This window comes from Protopterus annectens, chromosome 14.part0 (assembly GCF_019279795.1).
Source record: "Protopterus annectens isolate FY-2018-M chromosome 14.part0, PAN1.0, whole genome shotgun sequence".
NCBI classification, from domain to species: domain Eukaryota; kingdom Metazoa; phylum Chordata; order Ceratodontiformes; family Protopteridae; genus Protopterus; species Protopterus annectens.
Window position 1 is genome coordinate 186309555 of NC_056748.1, and position 14719 is coordinate 186324273.

The window sequence follows — 14719 nt, forward strand, 5'->3', positions numbered from 1 at the left end:
GACAGTCAATCAGTCAGTACTAGGTGGTGACAGAAAAACAACCTGGCATATTGTCGGGGCCCATGGAGTTAGTGCTTTGAGTACTTAGGACTTACTTTGTGGGGTGGAGCAGACATGCTAAGAAGCTGTGAATAATTTGGATGAGCTATGGAGGTATAGTCTGGCATGAATTTACCTTATAATGTTGGTGTAAGGCTAAATTGGAGACATTCAGAATTTGTATGCCTCCCCGTTAGACCCACTCATTTATAATAAAATATTTACCTTCCAACATAGTAGGTAAGTTGTGCATGTAGGGCCTATTTAAAAAATGCTACCACATTCATATTTAAGCAATAATCCATTACTTACATATATTTCACATTCAATCTCAGGATACAACAGTGTAAGCAAGTAACCTGACGCTGTCTGAGATTATATAAATGGCTACTCACTGCTTCAGACAGTATTCCATGAGTATTTCTGTGATGATTCAGTCTTTTGCAGAAAGCTGGATACCTGTATTGAATGAGGGCCTTATTCTGAGTGTGGAGTAGATTTAGTGCCAGACCTGCAAGTGAAGTAAGCAGATTTCTTTTCACTTACCATGGAAGGTCTCAGAACTCAGCACATGCATGGAGTTCTAATCTCTATAGCAGTAACTATAACAGTAATGATAAAACTAAAGCTACTATTGTACAACAGATGAAAAATAAAAAAAGTAAATTAAAAATACCTGTTTTTTTTTTTTTTTTTTTTTTTGAAGAGATGGCAGCCCAATAGCTGTTACCATAAGCTACCCCTGGATTAGACATTCTCAGTGTGTGAGCTCCATATTCTGATTTTAAAGTAGCATTTTCCAGTCTAAGTAGACTGCAGGTAATTACTGCTGGGCAGAAACTGTTAAATTGTACAGACAGCATTTCCCAACTTTAGACGATAGTGCAGGGGGAATATATCTTCCTTGGGGTTTAGTGGTCTTCAAGTTGATACAAACTGTAAGTGAAAGCAAGGGTGCAGTCTTCTCAGGAAGGTATGGAGGGCAGTACTAATGTTGCATTAGTGTAATGGTTATGGCCTTTATTGACCTATTACCAGGTACAGGGTTTTACTCTCAACTTTGACCAATACTTGTGTTGAATTGGCAAACTTTCCTGTGCCTGTATGAGGTTCATCTCAAAAACATCCTGGATGCTCTTTACCACAGATTGCCAACAGAAAACAACCAAAATCGAATGGTCATCTGCAGCAACATCACACTAGGTGATACACAGGTTAATAGGTTCATAGGTGTGTACTAGGCTAATGGCCCTGGAGCCTTTACAAGCCTAGCCCATAGGATTACCCTGGCATCATGCCACCTGACTGTAGTTACTAGTGCCTCTGTCGAGTAGAGCCACTGGAGTGATCCCCGAGATACATTTTCCATTTCCCATCCACTCATCAAGATTTCTCTTGAAGAGGGCCAGTCAGGTGCTCTGCTTGACATGTATGGGAAGTCTATTCCATAGCATGGGCAGTCTATGTGTTATGAACCTGTCCCTCCAGCATGTTCTGTTGATTGTGGCAATGAGGTTGAGGTCTCTGGAGCATGTGGTGCGGAGGGATTGGGATTTCTTTAAATGTAGCATTTCTAACAGAGCTGGGTCAGACATGGCTTTGTAAGTCAAGCAGAGATAGCCTCTAAGTAGGCGATATGAGACAGAGAATAGTTGGAGTTTTTTGAGTCTGTCCATATAGGACAAGTGTTTGAGGCCTAGGATCCTCTTTGTGAGGTACTTTTGTGGCATCTCCAGTTGTTGCAGGTGTCAGGTGAGGTACATGCCAAATGGGGCATTGTACTCAATGATTGGCCTAATGAGGGAAGAGTAGAGGGAGACCATGACCTCTTTCATCCTGGATGCAAAACCCTTAGTAATGAGATGTGCCACATAGAAGGATTTTCTGACCACAGTAGAAAAATGTGGTGGTCAAAAGAGAGATTGCTGTCAACCTGTGTTCCTAGATCTCTTATAACGCCTTCTGTGTTCAGTGGACTAACATTGATGTGGTAATTCAAGGGGAACTAGGTTTTTCCCAAAGAGGATGATGACACATTTTTTGGCATTGAGCTTAAGGCCATGGTTTTGACACCAGTCGTTGGTCTCAGTGAGGTCTTTCTGTAGGATGTCAACATCACGTGGGGAGTTAATAATAGCTCCCAACTTGCAATTGTCTGTAAACTTTGTCAACCAGAGTCCCTTTGTGCTGGCCTGGATGTCAGAGAAGTAGACACCAAACAGAAGAGGACCCAGGACTGAACCCTGTGAGACTCCACCTGTGACTGGTAGACAGTCTGACTTGGAGTCAGCTACTTTCACATTGTGGGTTCTTTCTGTGAGCCAATTTGCAACCCAGCTAGTGATATAGGGGTTGATGCCTAGCTTAGTGAGTTTTTCTATGTTTCCTGAGTGGGGAATGATATCAAAGGCCTTGTCCAGATCAAGGTAGACTGTATAAACCACCTTGCCTTCATCCACATCTCTGGCGACTGACTCAAAGAAGTCGACCAAGTTGAGCAGGCATGATCTACCCTTCACAAAACCAAACTGTGTAGGATTCAGAGTTTGGAGATTCCCTATATCCTTGTTTATTAGGTCCATGATGATACGTTCCATAGCTTTGCTCGTCAGGCTAATGGAGCAATAGTTCCTGGGGTCTGTAGTCACTCCTCCCTTGTGGAACTGGATAACTGTAGCAGTGTGCCATTCAGTAGGGACAAAGCCTGAGGTGAGGCTGTGATTGAACAGGGCACACAGGTGAGGTGCCAGTTCACTCTGTAGTTAATGTAGAAGACAGTCGGGGATATTGCCAGGTCTCATAGAAGCTGTATTATTGGCCTTGAACAGTGCTGTTTTAACCTGTGCAGCAGTAATACTAGGTGCCTGGCAAGCTAATGGTATTGTGATTAGTCATTTAGGTGGGAGAGAGGGGTAAAGTTGGCACTGAATGTGTTGGGTAGTATAATGGCAATATCTGTTGGCTCGGTATAGGAGGAACCATTGTGCAGTAGCTCAGACCAAATCTGGGTATTGCCATTGAAATTCTTTACATAACTATAGAAGGCCTTGTGGTTGTCTTTACTATCTGGTGCAATGCTGTTTTCATTGCTAGCTTTAGAGGATTGATGAGGGATCTCAACCTTTTGTTGAGGCTGATAAGGTTGTTTTTCTAATCTTGACACTTCACCTTATTCTGCATCAGTTTCCTCTTTCTGTTGTAGAGTTTGTTTATGGCAGGGGACCACCAGACTGGCTTCCTTTTTTTTGAGGAGAGCGTCTTGGTTTTATTGGGTATGGCAAGATCCATGCATTTGAGTTGTGTTGACTAAGCATTTCTTGATACACTGGAAATATTAGGGTACAACCTAACACCCTAATAATGGGTGATTTCAACTATCCCCCAATAACTGGGAAAATTATTCATGTACCAACTCTTTTACTCAGCATTTTCTGGAATTCATAAATTCCAACTCCTTGCATGAACTTATATCCTTGACCTGGTCATTATCAACATGGGCAACCGGTGTTCCACATCAGAGGTCAATTCCTCATTGGTCAGATCCAACCACAAGCTAATCACCCTAGACATCCGCATCCCACCCCCACCTCCCATTAGGGAAACCACCGTACAAAATTTCTCCAAAACCAACTTCATGCTTCTTAAGACAGAAGTGGCAAACTTCATGACACCCATGCTGACAGGCAATAGAGGTACGACTGCTGAATTCTATACAAATGCACTTTATAAGCACTTACATGAGTGCATGGATCATGCAATCTCCAACAGAACCAAGATGCTATCCTCCATAAAAGGAAGTCAATTTGGTGATCCCCTGCCATAAGCAAACTCTACAACAGAAGAAAGAAACTGTTGCAAAAAAGAGTAAAATCCCATGATTGTAGAAACTACCTGGTCAGCCTCAGTAAGAAGCTGAGATCCCTCATAAAATCCTCCAAAGCCAGTTATGAAAACAAAATTACCACTGATTCTAAAGACAACCACAAAGCATTCTATAGCTATGTCAAGAATCTCAATGGCAACACTCAGATCTGCTCTGAGTTACAGCACAATGACACTAAATATACAGAACCAACTAATATTGTCAACATCCTGGAAGATAGGTTCAGTGTTAACTTTACCCCTCTCTCACCCCCTAAAGGGCTCATCTCTATACTGGAAGAATGCAAAGTTCTTGTAATCATGGCTGCACAAGTAAAAAACACAGTCTTCAAAGCCGAAAACACAGCATCCATGGGACTTGACAACATTCCAGGCTGCATTCTACATGAATTACAGAATGAACTGGCACCTCACCTAAGTACCGTTTTCAATCATAGCCTCACCTCAGGCTTTGTGCCCACTGAATAGTGCACATCAACGGTTATCCCACTCCACAAAGGGGGAGCCACCTAGGACCCCAGGAGCTACCGCCCCATTAGCCTGACAAGTCAGGTCTGCAAGGCTATGGAATGTATCATCATGGAACGTATAAACAATGATATTGGTAATCTCCAAACTCTGGACTCTAGCCAGTTCAGGTTTGTAAAAAGCAGATCATTTCTCCTAAACCTGATAGACTTCTTTTAAGTGGTCACCAAAGCCATAGATGAGGGTAAGGTGGTTCACACAGCCTATCTAGATCTCTCCAAGGCTTTCGACACCATCCCCTACTCTGAAATTATAGATAAACTCACTAAACTAGGTATAAATCCCTATGTTACAAGATGGGTTGCCAACTGGCTCACTGACAGAACCCACACTGCGAAAGTAGCAGACTCTAAATCCAACTTCAGACCAATGACACGTGAAGTACCACAGGGTTAAGTCCTGGGTCCTCTCATGTTTGGTATCTACTTCTCTGAAGTACAGGCTACCGCAGAATGTCTTTGGCTTACAAAGTTCACAGATGGCTGCAATCTAGGAGCCATAATCAAAACTCCTAATGATATGGATATCCTACAAAAAGGCCTCACTGAGACAGATGCCTGGTGTCCAAGCCATGGCCTCAAGTTCAATGCCAAAAAAGTGCATTGTCACCCCTTTTGGCAAAAACTCTGTACCCATGAACTGCCACATAGGCGGTAGTCTACTTAACACTGAAAGCATGATAAGAGATCTTGGGACACAAGTGGACAGTAGTCTCTCCTTTGATAATCACATCACCACAGCAGTCAGGAAATCCTTCTACATGGCACACCTCATCACAAAAGGTTTCTCATTAAGGAAAAAAAGATCATTGTTCCCCTCTACTCATCACTCATTATACCCATTATAGAGTACAACACCCCTTTTGGTATGTACCTCACAAGACATCTACAACAACTGGAAAGACCGCAGAAATACCTCACAAAGAGGATTACCAGATTGCCTCAAACAGATGCCCTATGCAGACCGTCTCAAAAAACTCCAGCTTTACTCCGTTGCATATTGCCTACTCAAAGGTGATCTCTGCCTAACATACAAAGCTGTGTCAAACCCAGAGCTGTTGGACAAGCTCTGCTGAACCTCTTCGTAAAAATCAATTTTATTTGTTCTTTTTGGCTTATCACATTTACGTCTTTATTCCCTGTGCTCATTCGCTTCCTTGTTGGCGTCATTGGGTTGCTTAATGTTTATGTATGTATCTATTTTTTTTATATACTGAAAAGACACTTCTGCAAAAAATGGACTGATATGAAGGGACCAGTCTTATAAGTATAAAAAACAAGAATGGTGGTGATGAATGGACTGCAGTAATATAGTAAAAAATACACCAGTGTCTGAGCCGACTAGTCTTAGAGAGTCACATGATTGACAGACCAGTTGTAGCACCTGCAGGAGCCCCACAATTTTTGTAATTGTCCTTCTGCAAGAGAACAGTTTTTAAGATCTGTTACAGTTGTACATTACACAAGTCTCCTTTTTTTGGTCAGCAACATGGTTGTAGATTTTGAAATGCACAGTATTTATTGTAGGAAAGATGTACTGTTTTCCCCCACACTTTCATCAATTTATTTGTATTAGACTTAACATTTTCCATCAAACATCCACAAAGGGATTTTTTGGATATGTTTGACATGACAGTTTTGCTGTAGACTTCAATAGCTGTCCATCTGATTCTTGTAAAATATCATACTTTTGCATTTTTGGTCTCCTCCCCTACTTAAACAAATTGCATCCCAATTGCAAAAGAACAAAAGTAGAAATGCCACAGTAATTGCTAGACAAGAAACAGCATGATGCATGAATTTCAAGTTTTTTAAAGGAGAGCAAGTCCCCTAATCCCCCATATCTCCTAATCTTACTATCTCACTGCAGGCTGGTACCATCCTGATGGTAAGAGAAGTACCTTTTGTTATTGCACACAATGCACTATGTAGCCTTCAGAGCTGTACTATAAGGGGAACTGCAGGCATCTTCAGATAAAAGAATAAGATGGCTGCCCATTCAGTGGCATGATATTTGTTTTCTTTGTTTGGTGTTCATTATTTTGGTGTAACTGCTATTGCTGCAGTTCAGTAGATGCTCTGATGTAACTCTGTTGGCCATTTTTTTAGACACACTTCTTCCCTTGTGGATCAGTGACATGGATGCCAGGATCCTAGCCATCACTGTGCTTTGCAAGGGCTTCTTATGTTATTCTGTACCCACTTGATAGCTCCAAAGGTAGGCTAACCTTCACTTATACAAGGATGCTACTTCTGTCTCTGCCTACTTCTCTTTATTTTTTAGCAACTCTGCCAGATAATTCCTAATTTCCTGTAAGAGTCCTGGTACTGTTGAACAAGGGAGTCTTTAGGCCACCTTCCTTTTCCTGTATCCTAGTTATTCAGTTAGTTATTAAGATTTTCTTTACAGTGAAGTCTGACTGGGTAGAGACCCTTTTCAGCAGAGACCCAACGAGAAAGGTCCCCAGAAATTTAAAGCATACAACATACAATATGTATTAGATTACAGGAATGCAGTCGAGAGTGCAGATATACACAGAATGTCAAATTTACACAGACTGTGCATCACGATGGTATAAAAACAGTTGAGTCGCCTAATGTATTTCATTGTTTTTTTCCCCCTTTGTCCCTTGTAGACTTTTTTGCATTTTCCCTTTAGGTAGTTCATTAGTTATTGAATCAAGTATAAAAATGTTATGCGTATTTGGTTTAACTGACATATTGTATTATTGATGTTAATAAATTAAAAAAAGGAGTCTGTGCTCCCATCTTCCAAGGAGTACCGATAAACTTAGCAAACTGAATGTAAACCACCCCTTTGTTATAATATGGATTGCCAACTGGCTCACAAACCGGTGGGTGACTTCACATCAACCAGTGGACCTATCACCAGTGGGGTACCACAAGGGTCATTGCTGGGCCCCTACTGTTTGGTATATACTTTGCAGAGGTTCAGGCCAAAACTAAGGGGTTGTGGCTGACAAGGTTTGCGGATAACTGCAAACTGGGTGCATTTATTGAATCTCCAAATGATGTCAGTATACTCCAGGAGGGTCTTACGCAGACCAACAAATAGTGTCTTAGTCATGGTCTCGAACTAATTGCAAAGAAATGCATTATCATTCCATTTGGCAAAACAATGTCACACTATCAAATTAACAATACCCTGTGTACCTATGAAGTGGTAAGAGATCTGGGATCACAAGTAGACTGTGACCTTAACTTTGACCAGCATGTGTCTGTTGAGTAAGGAAGGCATTCTACATAGCACATTTGATTAGCAAAGGCATCACCTCTAGAGCAGTGGAGGTTATAACCCCTCTATGCTCGTCACTAATCAGGCCCATAATTGAGTATAATGCCCCTTTCGGCATGTACTGTACAAGGCACTTGCAGCATTTGGAGAGACTTCAGAAGTTTCTAACTTAGAAGATCAAGGGACTCCAGCACATGCCTTACACAGACCGACTAAAGTCCATGTCAGTATACTCAGTATCTGTGTGGACTTCTTAGGGGAGACTTATACCTGGCAGAGCACTCTCCGACCCAAACCTAATGAATTTGCTGCACATCCGTAAATCAAACGGGACTAGAGCTACCCGTTCCAAGAATGTAAATATAGCCTGCGACTTGAATAGGACATGCTGGATGGAGAGATTTGTCTCCCAGTAACTTTTGCGTCTTTGGAATAGGCTGCCAATTCATGTGAATCGGAGCACTTCTATGACAGTGTTTGAAAGGAACTTGGACGAGTGGATGGGGCACTGTAAATACTTACCGGGGATAGCGCCCAGGGGGCAGTCATTACTAAATACATTCCTGGGTATTGACTAGAGTATCTGTGGTATTACATTTGGATGAAATGACTAGACTTGAAATGACCTCCCTATCAATAGCCTAGTTAACCTCCTATGATACTATGATCTTATAGACTACACCACATTTTTCTTACTTATTTTGCTTTTATACTGTGTGCTGACATCTTGTTTCATACAGATGTGATAAGAGGTGCAGAATGTATACAGCTGTAGCTTGTATGTGTTGATTAATAAGAGGGGGTAACAAAGAGGAAGCAAAAGTATACATTTTTAACAGTGGGATTCAGCCCTTAATGTAATACTAACACCTCACTTTTTTGGCAGGAACTGCAATTATTACAGAACAGCATGCAGCAATGTGGACAGATGGGCGCTATTTTTTGGCTGCAGCCCAGCAGATGGATGAAAACTGGACACTAATGAAAATGGGTGAGTTGTTACTTGGAAGTATAGTTTACTGCACCGATGGATTTTTTGTGGATAATTAACCAAAACTGAAATTGTATCATTTGTATTTCTGTCTGTACAATATGTTTTGGTTTTGTAAATGTCCTGTGAATGATATTAAAGTAAATGAGAGATTTAGTAGTTTGGTGTTCCAAGAGATGATAGCTTGAGTTATGAAAATTACTCTGCATCTTTTGTCACTTGCATCTACAAACATAAAAATTGTCATTTGATGAGGATATGTCCCACCTGCTTTTCTAGTTTCACTAGTTAGTGGATGTGTCACATCTTTTTTTTTTTTTTTTTGTTTAAGAAAAATGTTTGTTAAGGTTTTACTGAAAAGCTGTTCTCCATATTGATAAACAAATTAATTTGTGTTTTAATTTATGGCCCACTAACAGTGAGGGCAGATTGCCTGAATGGGGGTGACTATATGGGTCACTGGGTTAGTTGGAGGGGCAGGGCAGAAACCGGGAAAGGTTAATCTGCATTGATCCAGTCTGTATGTTGTAATACTTGGACCTGTCACTGCAGGTATCTTTTCTTGACAACTGTCAAACTCTCTTGCAAGCATGAGCTCCACCCTTCTTCACACTTGTCCCAAATCTCATTGCCATTTTCCCCTTATTACATACTAAGAAAACAGCTTTAACATGAACAGTAAAAAAAATAAATAAATAAAAAAAATAAGTCATATTCAAAGATAATTGTATATGATATCCCGATGGCCATCACTTGTACTGTAACTTAGAATATTTGCTGTTTCAGCCTTAGAGTCCATCCAGTACTTCCTTAACAAGAATGGCTTAATGCCCTTGGGAAGGGAAATACACCTGTTGAGCTAATGTTTTCTAATAACAGCTTGGCATATACTGTGCAAAAAGTCCTCAGCCCTTCAATGAGAGATTTTTGGAATATTTCCATAAGGATGTTGTATACTTCTTGGATTCCACTGATAACTGCACAGTTTGAAGTTTTGGCCCAACCTTCAAAACCTTCATTTGTAAAAATCAGAGGAAGAAAAAAGTGTACAGTTATCCAGAGTTACTAAATACTGGTGATTAAGGTCCCTACTCACAAGCAAGGCCACCTCAGTCCGTATCATTTAAACTCACGAGCAATTTCAAAACTTATGTTAGAAGTCTGGGTTCCTGGAATTACACCCTTTAAAGCCTTTCATGTTTGAATCCAGTCTCAGCACTCATGAAGGGTGCGCAGTACCCACTGTGTATGAACTTCAGTTGATGATCAAATAAATGGGACCAATGCCTTAGCTGCCTCAGGACTGGAGAGGCTGTCCAATGGCTCATAGGCTCTCTAATGAGGGTTTACTAAGTATTCTGTATACTTCAAATAAAGATCGTCTCAGACTGACAAAATCAAACTAGTCTATCTTTTCTCAAGATGTAGTTCCACAGTAGTTGCTTACTTTGGCAGTCTTTCTTTTGTTCAAGTTTACATTCTCACTTTTCTTTATAAGGAAGATTTCATCTAAAACATGTCCTCCACAGCCATAACATGCTACACCCCCACTCTGCAGGGGTTCTGCTTCCTTGCTTGACACCAGTGTGTAGTTAGAAGAATACATAACCTAGTCAGCAAGAGGAAAAAAGGCATACAGAGGGAGGATTTTCAGATTGGGGCAGTTTTACTAGTATTTTTTTGTCTAATTTTCAATTTTAAAGTTAGTTACACATTGTAGGGTAATCCAGTCTTCAGACCCCCTTGCATTCTGTGTTTATGTGAAAGCACACGTTCATACAAGCACATCAGTCCATAACTCTTAACTGTCTCTGATTCTACTTAATATCAGTGAACCTTGCCTTTCATCTGTCCATAATTTTTACAGAATGCCCCTGATTTTGCCTCATAATTTTATCATGTTAGTGCTCCATAAAAATTAAATTTTCTAGTAAATCACTGAGGATTGTAGTCAAATACTAATGCTAGATATTAAAGTTTCATAGTTTATAGTTCATTTTGCCCGGAAAATGCATGCTAATGCAAAACTCAGCTTGTGTACAGCATTCACGTAATATTTATTTAGTTAAAAAAAGGGAGGAAAGAGACCTAGCCTACTAGTGTAGAAAGAGCCGGCAAGATCCAACTTTGCATCATCAAAGTGACAAGAGTGATGATAAAGACAGGAATTATTGCCATTGTAAGTATGTGGAGAGCCAATGATTGTGAGCAGGAAATAACACTAAAATGAAACTACAGAATATCCAGTAAAATGGATTTGCAGAGCGGAAATCCGTTCTGTCATCCCAGGAGAAAGAGAAAGACAGCAGGTATGTGTTAAAAATGGTTGCATATTATGTTTGAGTCAGAACTTCTAAAGTAAAAACAAGTTAAAAATATTTTATGTATAATAAATATCAATAAAAATAATTCAGTTTTCTTTCATGGAACGGTTCCCTGGAGGGGGGTTATCTGCCAGAAAAGAGCTGAAATGCCAACTACTGCTATTGTGAATCCTTTAACTGATTATTCATGAGGCAGCAAGAAAGTACTAAAGATGCAGTTAAAGTGCAAGTGTGGGAAGGAGCCAGAGCTTTTGGAAACTAGCCAGTTGATGAGTCTTGGGCGAGATACAACTAGTATAGCTTAAAGGCTACTGCAGCAGTGAGGAATTTGAACATGTACTGCTATGTGTAAGTGCAGCTTACATATCTGTACTTTAATGGTACCAGCAGGTTGGACTGTAGCTGAGGAGCCTTCATCATTTCCTGTGAGACTACCTGTCATTTGCTTTCTCCAAGTCTTGTAATGTCCACTTGAATTCTTTTGTCTTCTCCAGCTTCTTTTCCACTCTCTCTCTCTCTCACTGGAGATGTCAAATCATTTGTGCTGCATTCTGATCTGAATCCATACTGCTAATCTCCCATCTTACTTTCTACTACTCAAGAGTATTTGTTTTTCAGTCACTCTCTCCAGCACTTTCATGCACTGGTATAGGAGTCTGATACTTTGGTACTGTCACAGTTGCATATGTCCCCATTGTTCTTGTATGTTGGCTCTAGAATATTTATTCTCCAGTCATCTGTGGTATGCCTTTCTCTGCATATTGCCATGAGTATCTTCAGGAGCCATTTCTCCCTAACTCACTCAACATCTTGATCATATCTTACACGACTTCATCTGAATTTACTACTTTTCCTGACTTTGTTTTCCTTAGTGTTGTTTTCATTTTTATGTGGTAGGTTCTTCTTCCTCTGTCATTGTCTGCTTTGCATGGGGCAATATAGCTTCTGTAGGGTTTTCTTCATTCTTAAGCTGCTGGAAGTACTCCTTCAATCTGCCTGTGATATGCTATGGATTAGTGAACACATTGTTGTTGGCATCCCATATGAATGGTATCTGATGGCTATCTTCTTTGTCTTTCTGTCTTTGTCTTGCAACCTCCTAAAGTTTCCTTGTGTCATCTGCTGAGTCACTGCAAGAAGCTAATAGTATTTCTGTGATGCCTTGTTATTTGTTATTGGAGCTGCTCTCTCAGCCTCTTTTGTTAGACAACAATTAACGTTAAGTTGTCTATCTCGCCTTCATTCTTGCTGGATGGGTTCGGAGCCGATCCTCAGCCTTCTACTAAAGCTCGAGAGCTATTTACCGGCTCGAGGCTTCCCCATATCCCTCAATGCTAGGCGACAGATACCTAGATCTCATTTGCCGCTTCAGCTAGCGATTTTACCGGCTCCAGGTCGTATAAATCTTTTCTTGTATTTTTACTGTCAATATTTTCTTATTCTTTGATAATCTTCCCTCTTAGTTTAATTAGATTGTGTACCCCTTGAGATCCCACTTAGAAACTCGTTTTTTATGAGTCCCCCCCACCCCACCCTTTAGGGTAGTGTTAGGCCTTATTAGCTACTTTTACTTAGTCTTATAGTTTGTTCTTGTATTTTATATATATATATATATATATATATATATATATATATATATATATATATATATTTGTTAGTAATAGTTGTGTGATTATAGTTATTATTACTGTTAGTTTCACCTAGTGCGTGTGTGTGTGTGCCTTGTTTTAAGCACTAGTTACCTGTTCCCTTTGGTATCCTTTTTTTAATATGTCTAAAGATACCAAAGTCTCAGGTTTCAAGAAGTGTGACTATTGCTGTCAGAAGATGGCCACACTTCTTGTGTTTATTGCTTGGGCCCCCTACACGTGCAGGATTCTTGTTCAGTCTGCCATGCGTTCAGTCTGAGAGTCCTGCAGGGGAGTAGGAACAAGCTCATTTTGAGGGGCTTACTTAAGCCAGAAGGATCCTCGGCTAAGCCTCCGTCGGGAAAATCCTTAAAGCCTGCCAAACCATCGGCTCCCTGTTTGGAGCCGTCGCCGAGTGGAGCTCCTGCCTCCTCGTCTGTTCCGGCTGGAACTGACACTTCAAGACCTCAGTTGGTTCCGACCTTGGTGTCGGAACCTTCTCTGAGCCAAAAACGTTCAAGGTCCCCCTCTTTAGAGTCCGTTCGTTCGGCTCCGAGGTCTCCATTGCTTCAATCGGAGTGGAGCCATAGGTCCCACTCCTCTCGGTCCTCCAGGCTATCCCGATCATGACTTGGAGAGGGTGGTCATTAGGCTCCTAAAGTCACAGGCACTGGCCAAACTGTTGACCAGCCCTTCTCAACAGACTGCGGCTATCCCTGTGTCTTCAACAGTTCCTCCTTCGACTCTTCCACTGTGTTCAGAGCCGGAGCTCGTTGGGGCTAGAATCGTCGGAACGTCTGAGCCGATACCACACCTTTCGGCTCCCTCGCCAGCTTCGATCTCTTCATTGTTTCCATCCTTGGAGGGATCCGGGTGCCGAGACTCCCTTATCGGCTCTGAGGGGGCGAGTGGCATCGGACCCTTGTCCGACGCCGTTCTCCCTCTCGGAGGCTCGGCGCAGGTGAGCTCTGCCCCGACATCGGCCTTGGAGCCATCCCTCTCGGTGCCGCGAGGGGCTCACATCTCTTCGGAGCGGGAACCCTCTTATCTGCCTGATAGTGGCGCCTTCGAGGTCATGAGGAACATGCTGACTCCTGTGTCGGCTCCACGATCGGCCCCTTCGGCTCCTCCTCCCATGGTGCCTGCATTGGTCTCTGTCCACCCTCCTGACCCCAAGCGTGGAGAACAGACGCTCCAGGTCGCCCCATTTGGTGTTTCTTCCTCTTCCGAGGCCTCCCCTGATCATTTAGAGGAGCCCCCTCGGAAGAGAAAATGTAAGAGGAAACATGTTGACTCCCCCGAGTCAGTCACATCTGACACCGACTTGGAGGATTCGGAAGGGTCCCCAAGGTCCCCCTCTGAGGATGTCTCCTTTTCAGACATCCTTGAGATCCTTAGGCAGACAGAGGGGGAACTGGACTGCCCTTAACCCTTCCGAGGATGAGTCGATGTACCTGGACTCGTTTGGTTCTTGCCCTTCCACCTCCTGGGTGTCTCCGCCTTTCGACTCGCTCATGGAAGTGGTGGCTCGGAAGGTGTGGACAGCCCCAGACACAGTGGAACCAACTCCCCGCAGGCCCACTAAATTCATTACAGCCCCATCTGGCAAACAGTTTCTGACACAGGGTGTCCCTGTTGATGCCATGGTGGTGGCAGCAGCCACTAAGAAGGAGTTGGCTGACCCTTCGGTGCCTGTCCATCCACCTAATAAAGAATCTAGGACAATGGACAGGTACGGGAAGTGGATGTTTTCTTCAGCGACCTTTTCCATGCGGTCGCTGAATTATCTGTGCCATTTCACCCGCCTTCAAAGGGATCTTCTCAAGGAACTGGGTGATACCCTTCAGGATCCATCAGCTGCGGGGTCTCAGGAAAAGATCAACTCCCAGCTGGTGACCCTTAACTCTATAGTCGACTCCTCCATGCGGCTCATTTCTTATGCAGCCGATGGGGTGAGTAGGGCCGCAGGTACAGGCGTGGCTTTGAGAAGACATGCCTGGATGCGGTTATGTAACTTTGCTGACCCCTTTAAGGCATCCTTAACCAATACCTCCTTCGATATGGTTCGGCAT

At 42.3% G+C, this 14719-nt stretch overlaps 1 protein-coding gene across 1 annotated transcript in view; it reads left to right on the forward strand.

Moving 5' to 3' along the window:
* XPNPEP1 (X-prolyl aminopeptidase 1) overlaps nt 1-14719 on the forward strand; it is a 1046907-nt gene that overhangs the window by 161030 nt on the left and 871158 nt on the right. Inside the window, exon 3 of the mRNA XM_044055946.1 lies at nt 8591-8695. Within this exon, the coding sequence (XP_043911881.1) occupies nt 8591-8695 (105 nt within the window). The remainder of the gene's footprint in view (nt 1-8590; nt 8696-14719) is intronic.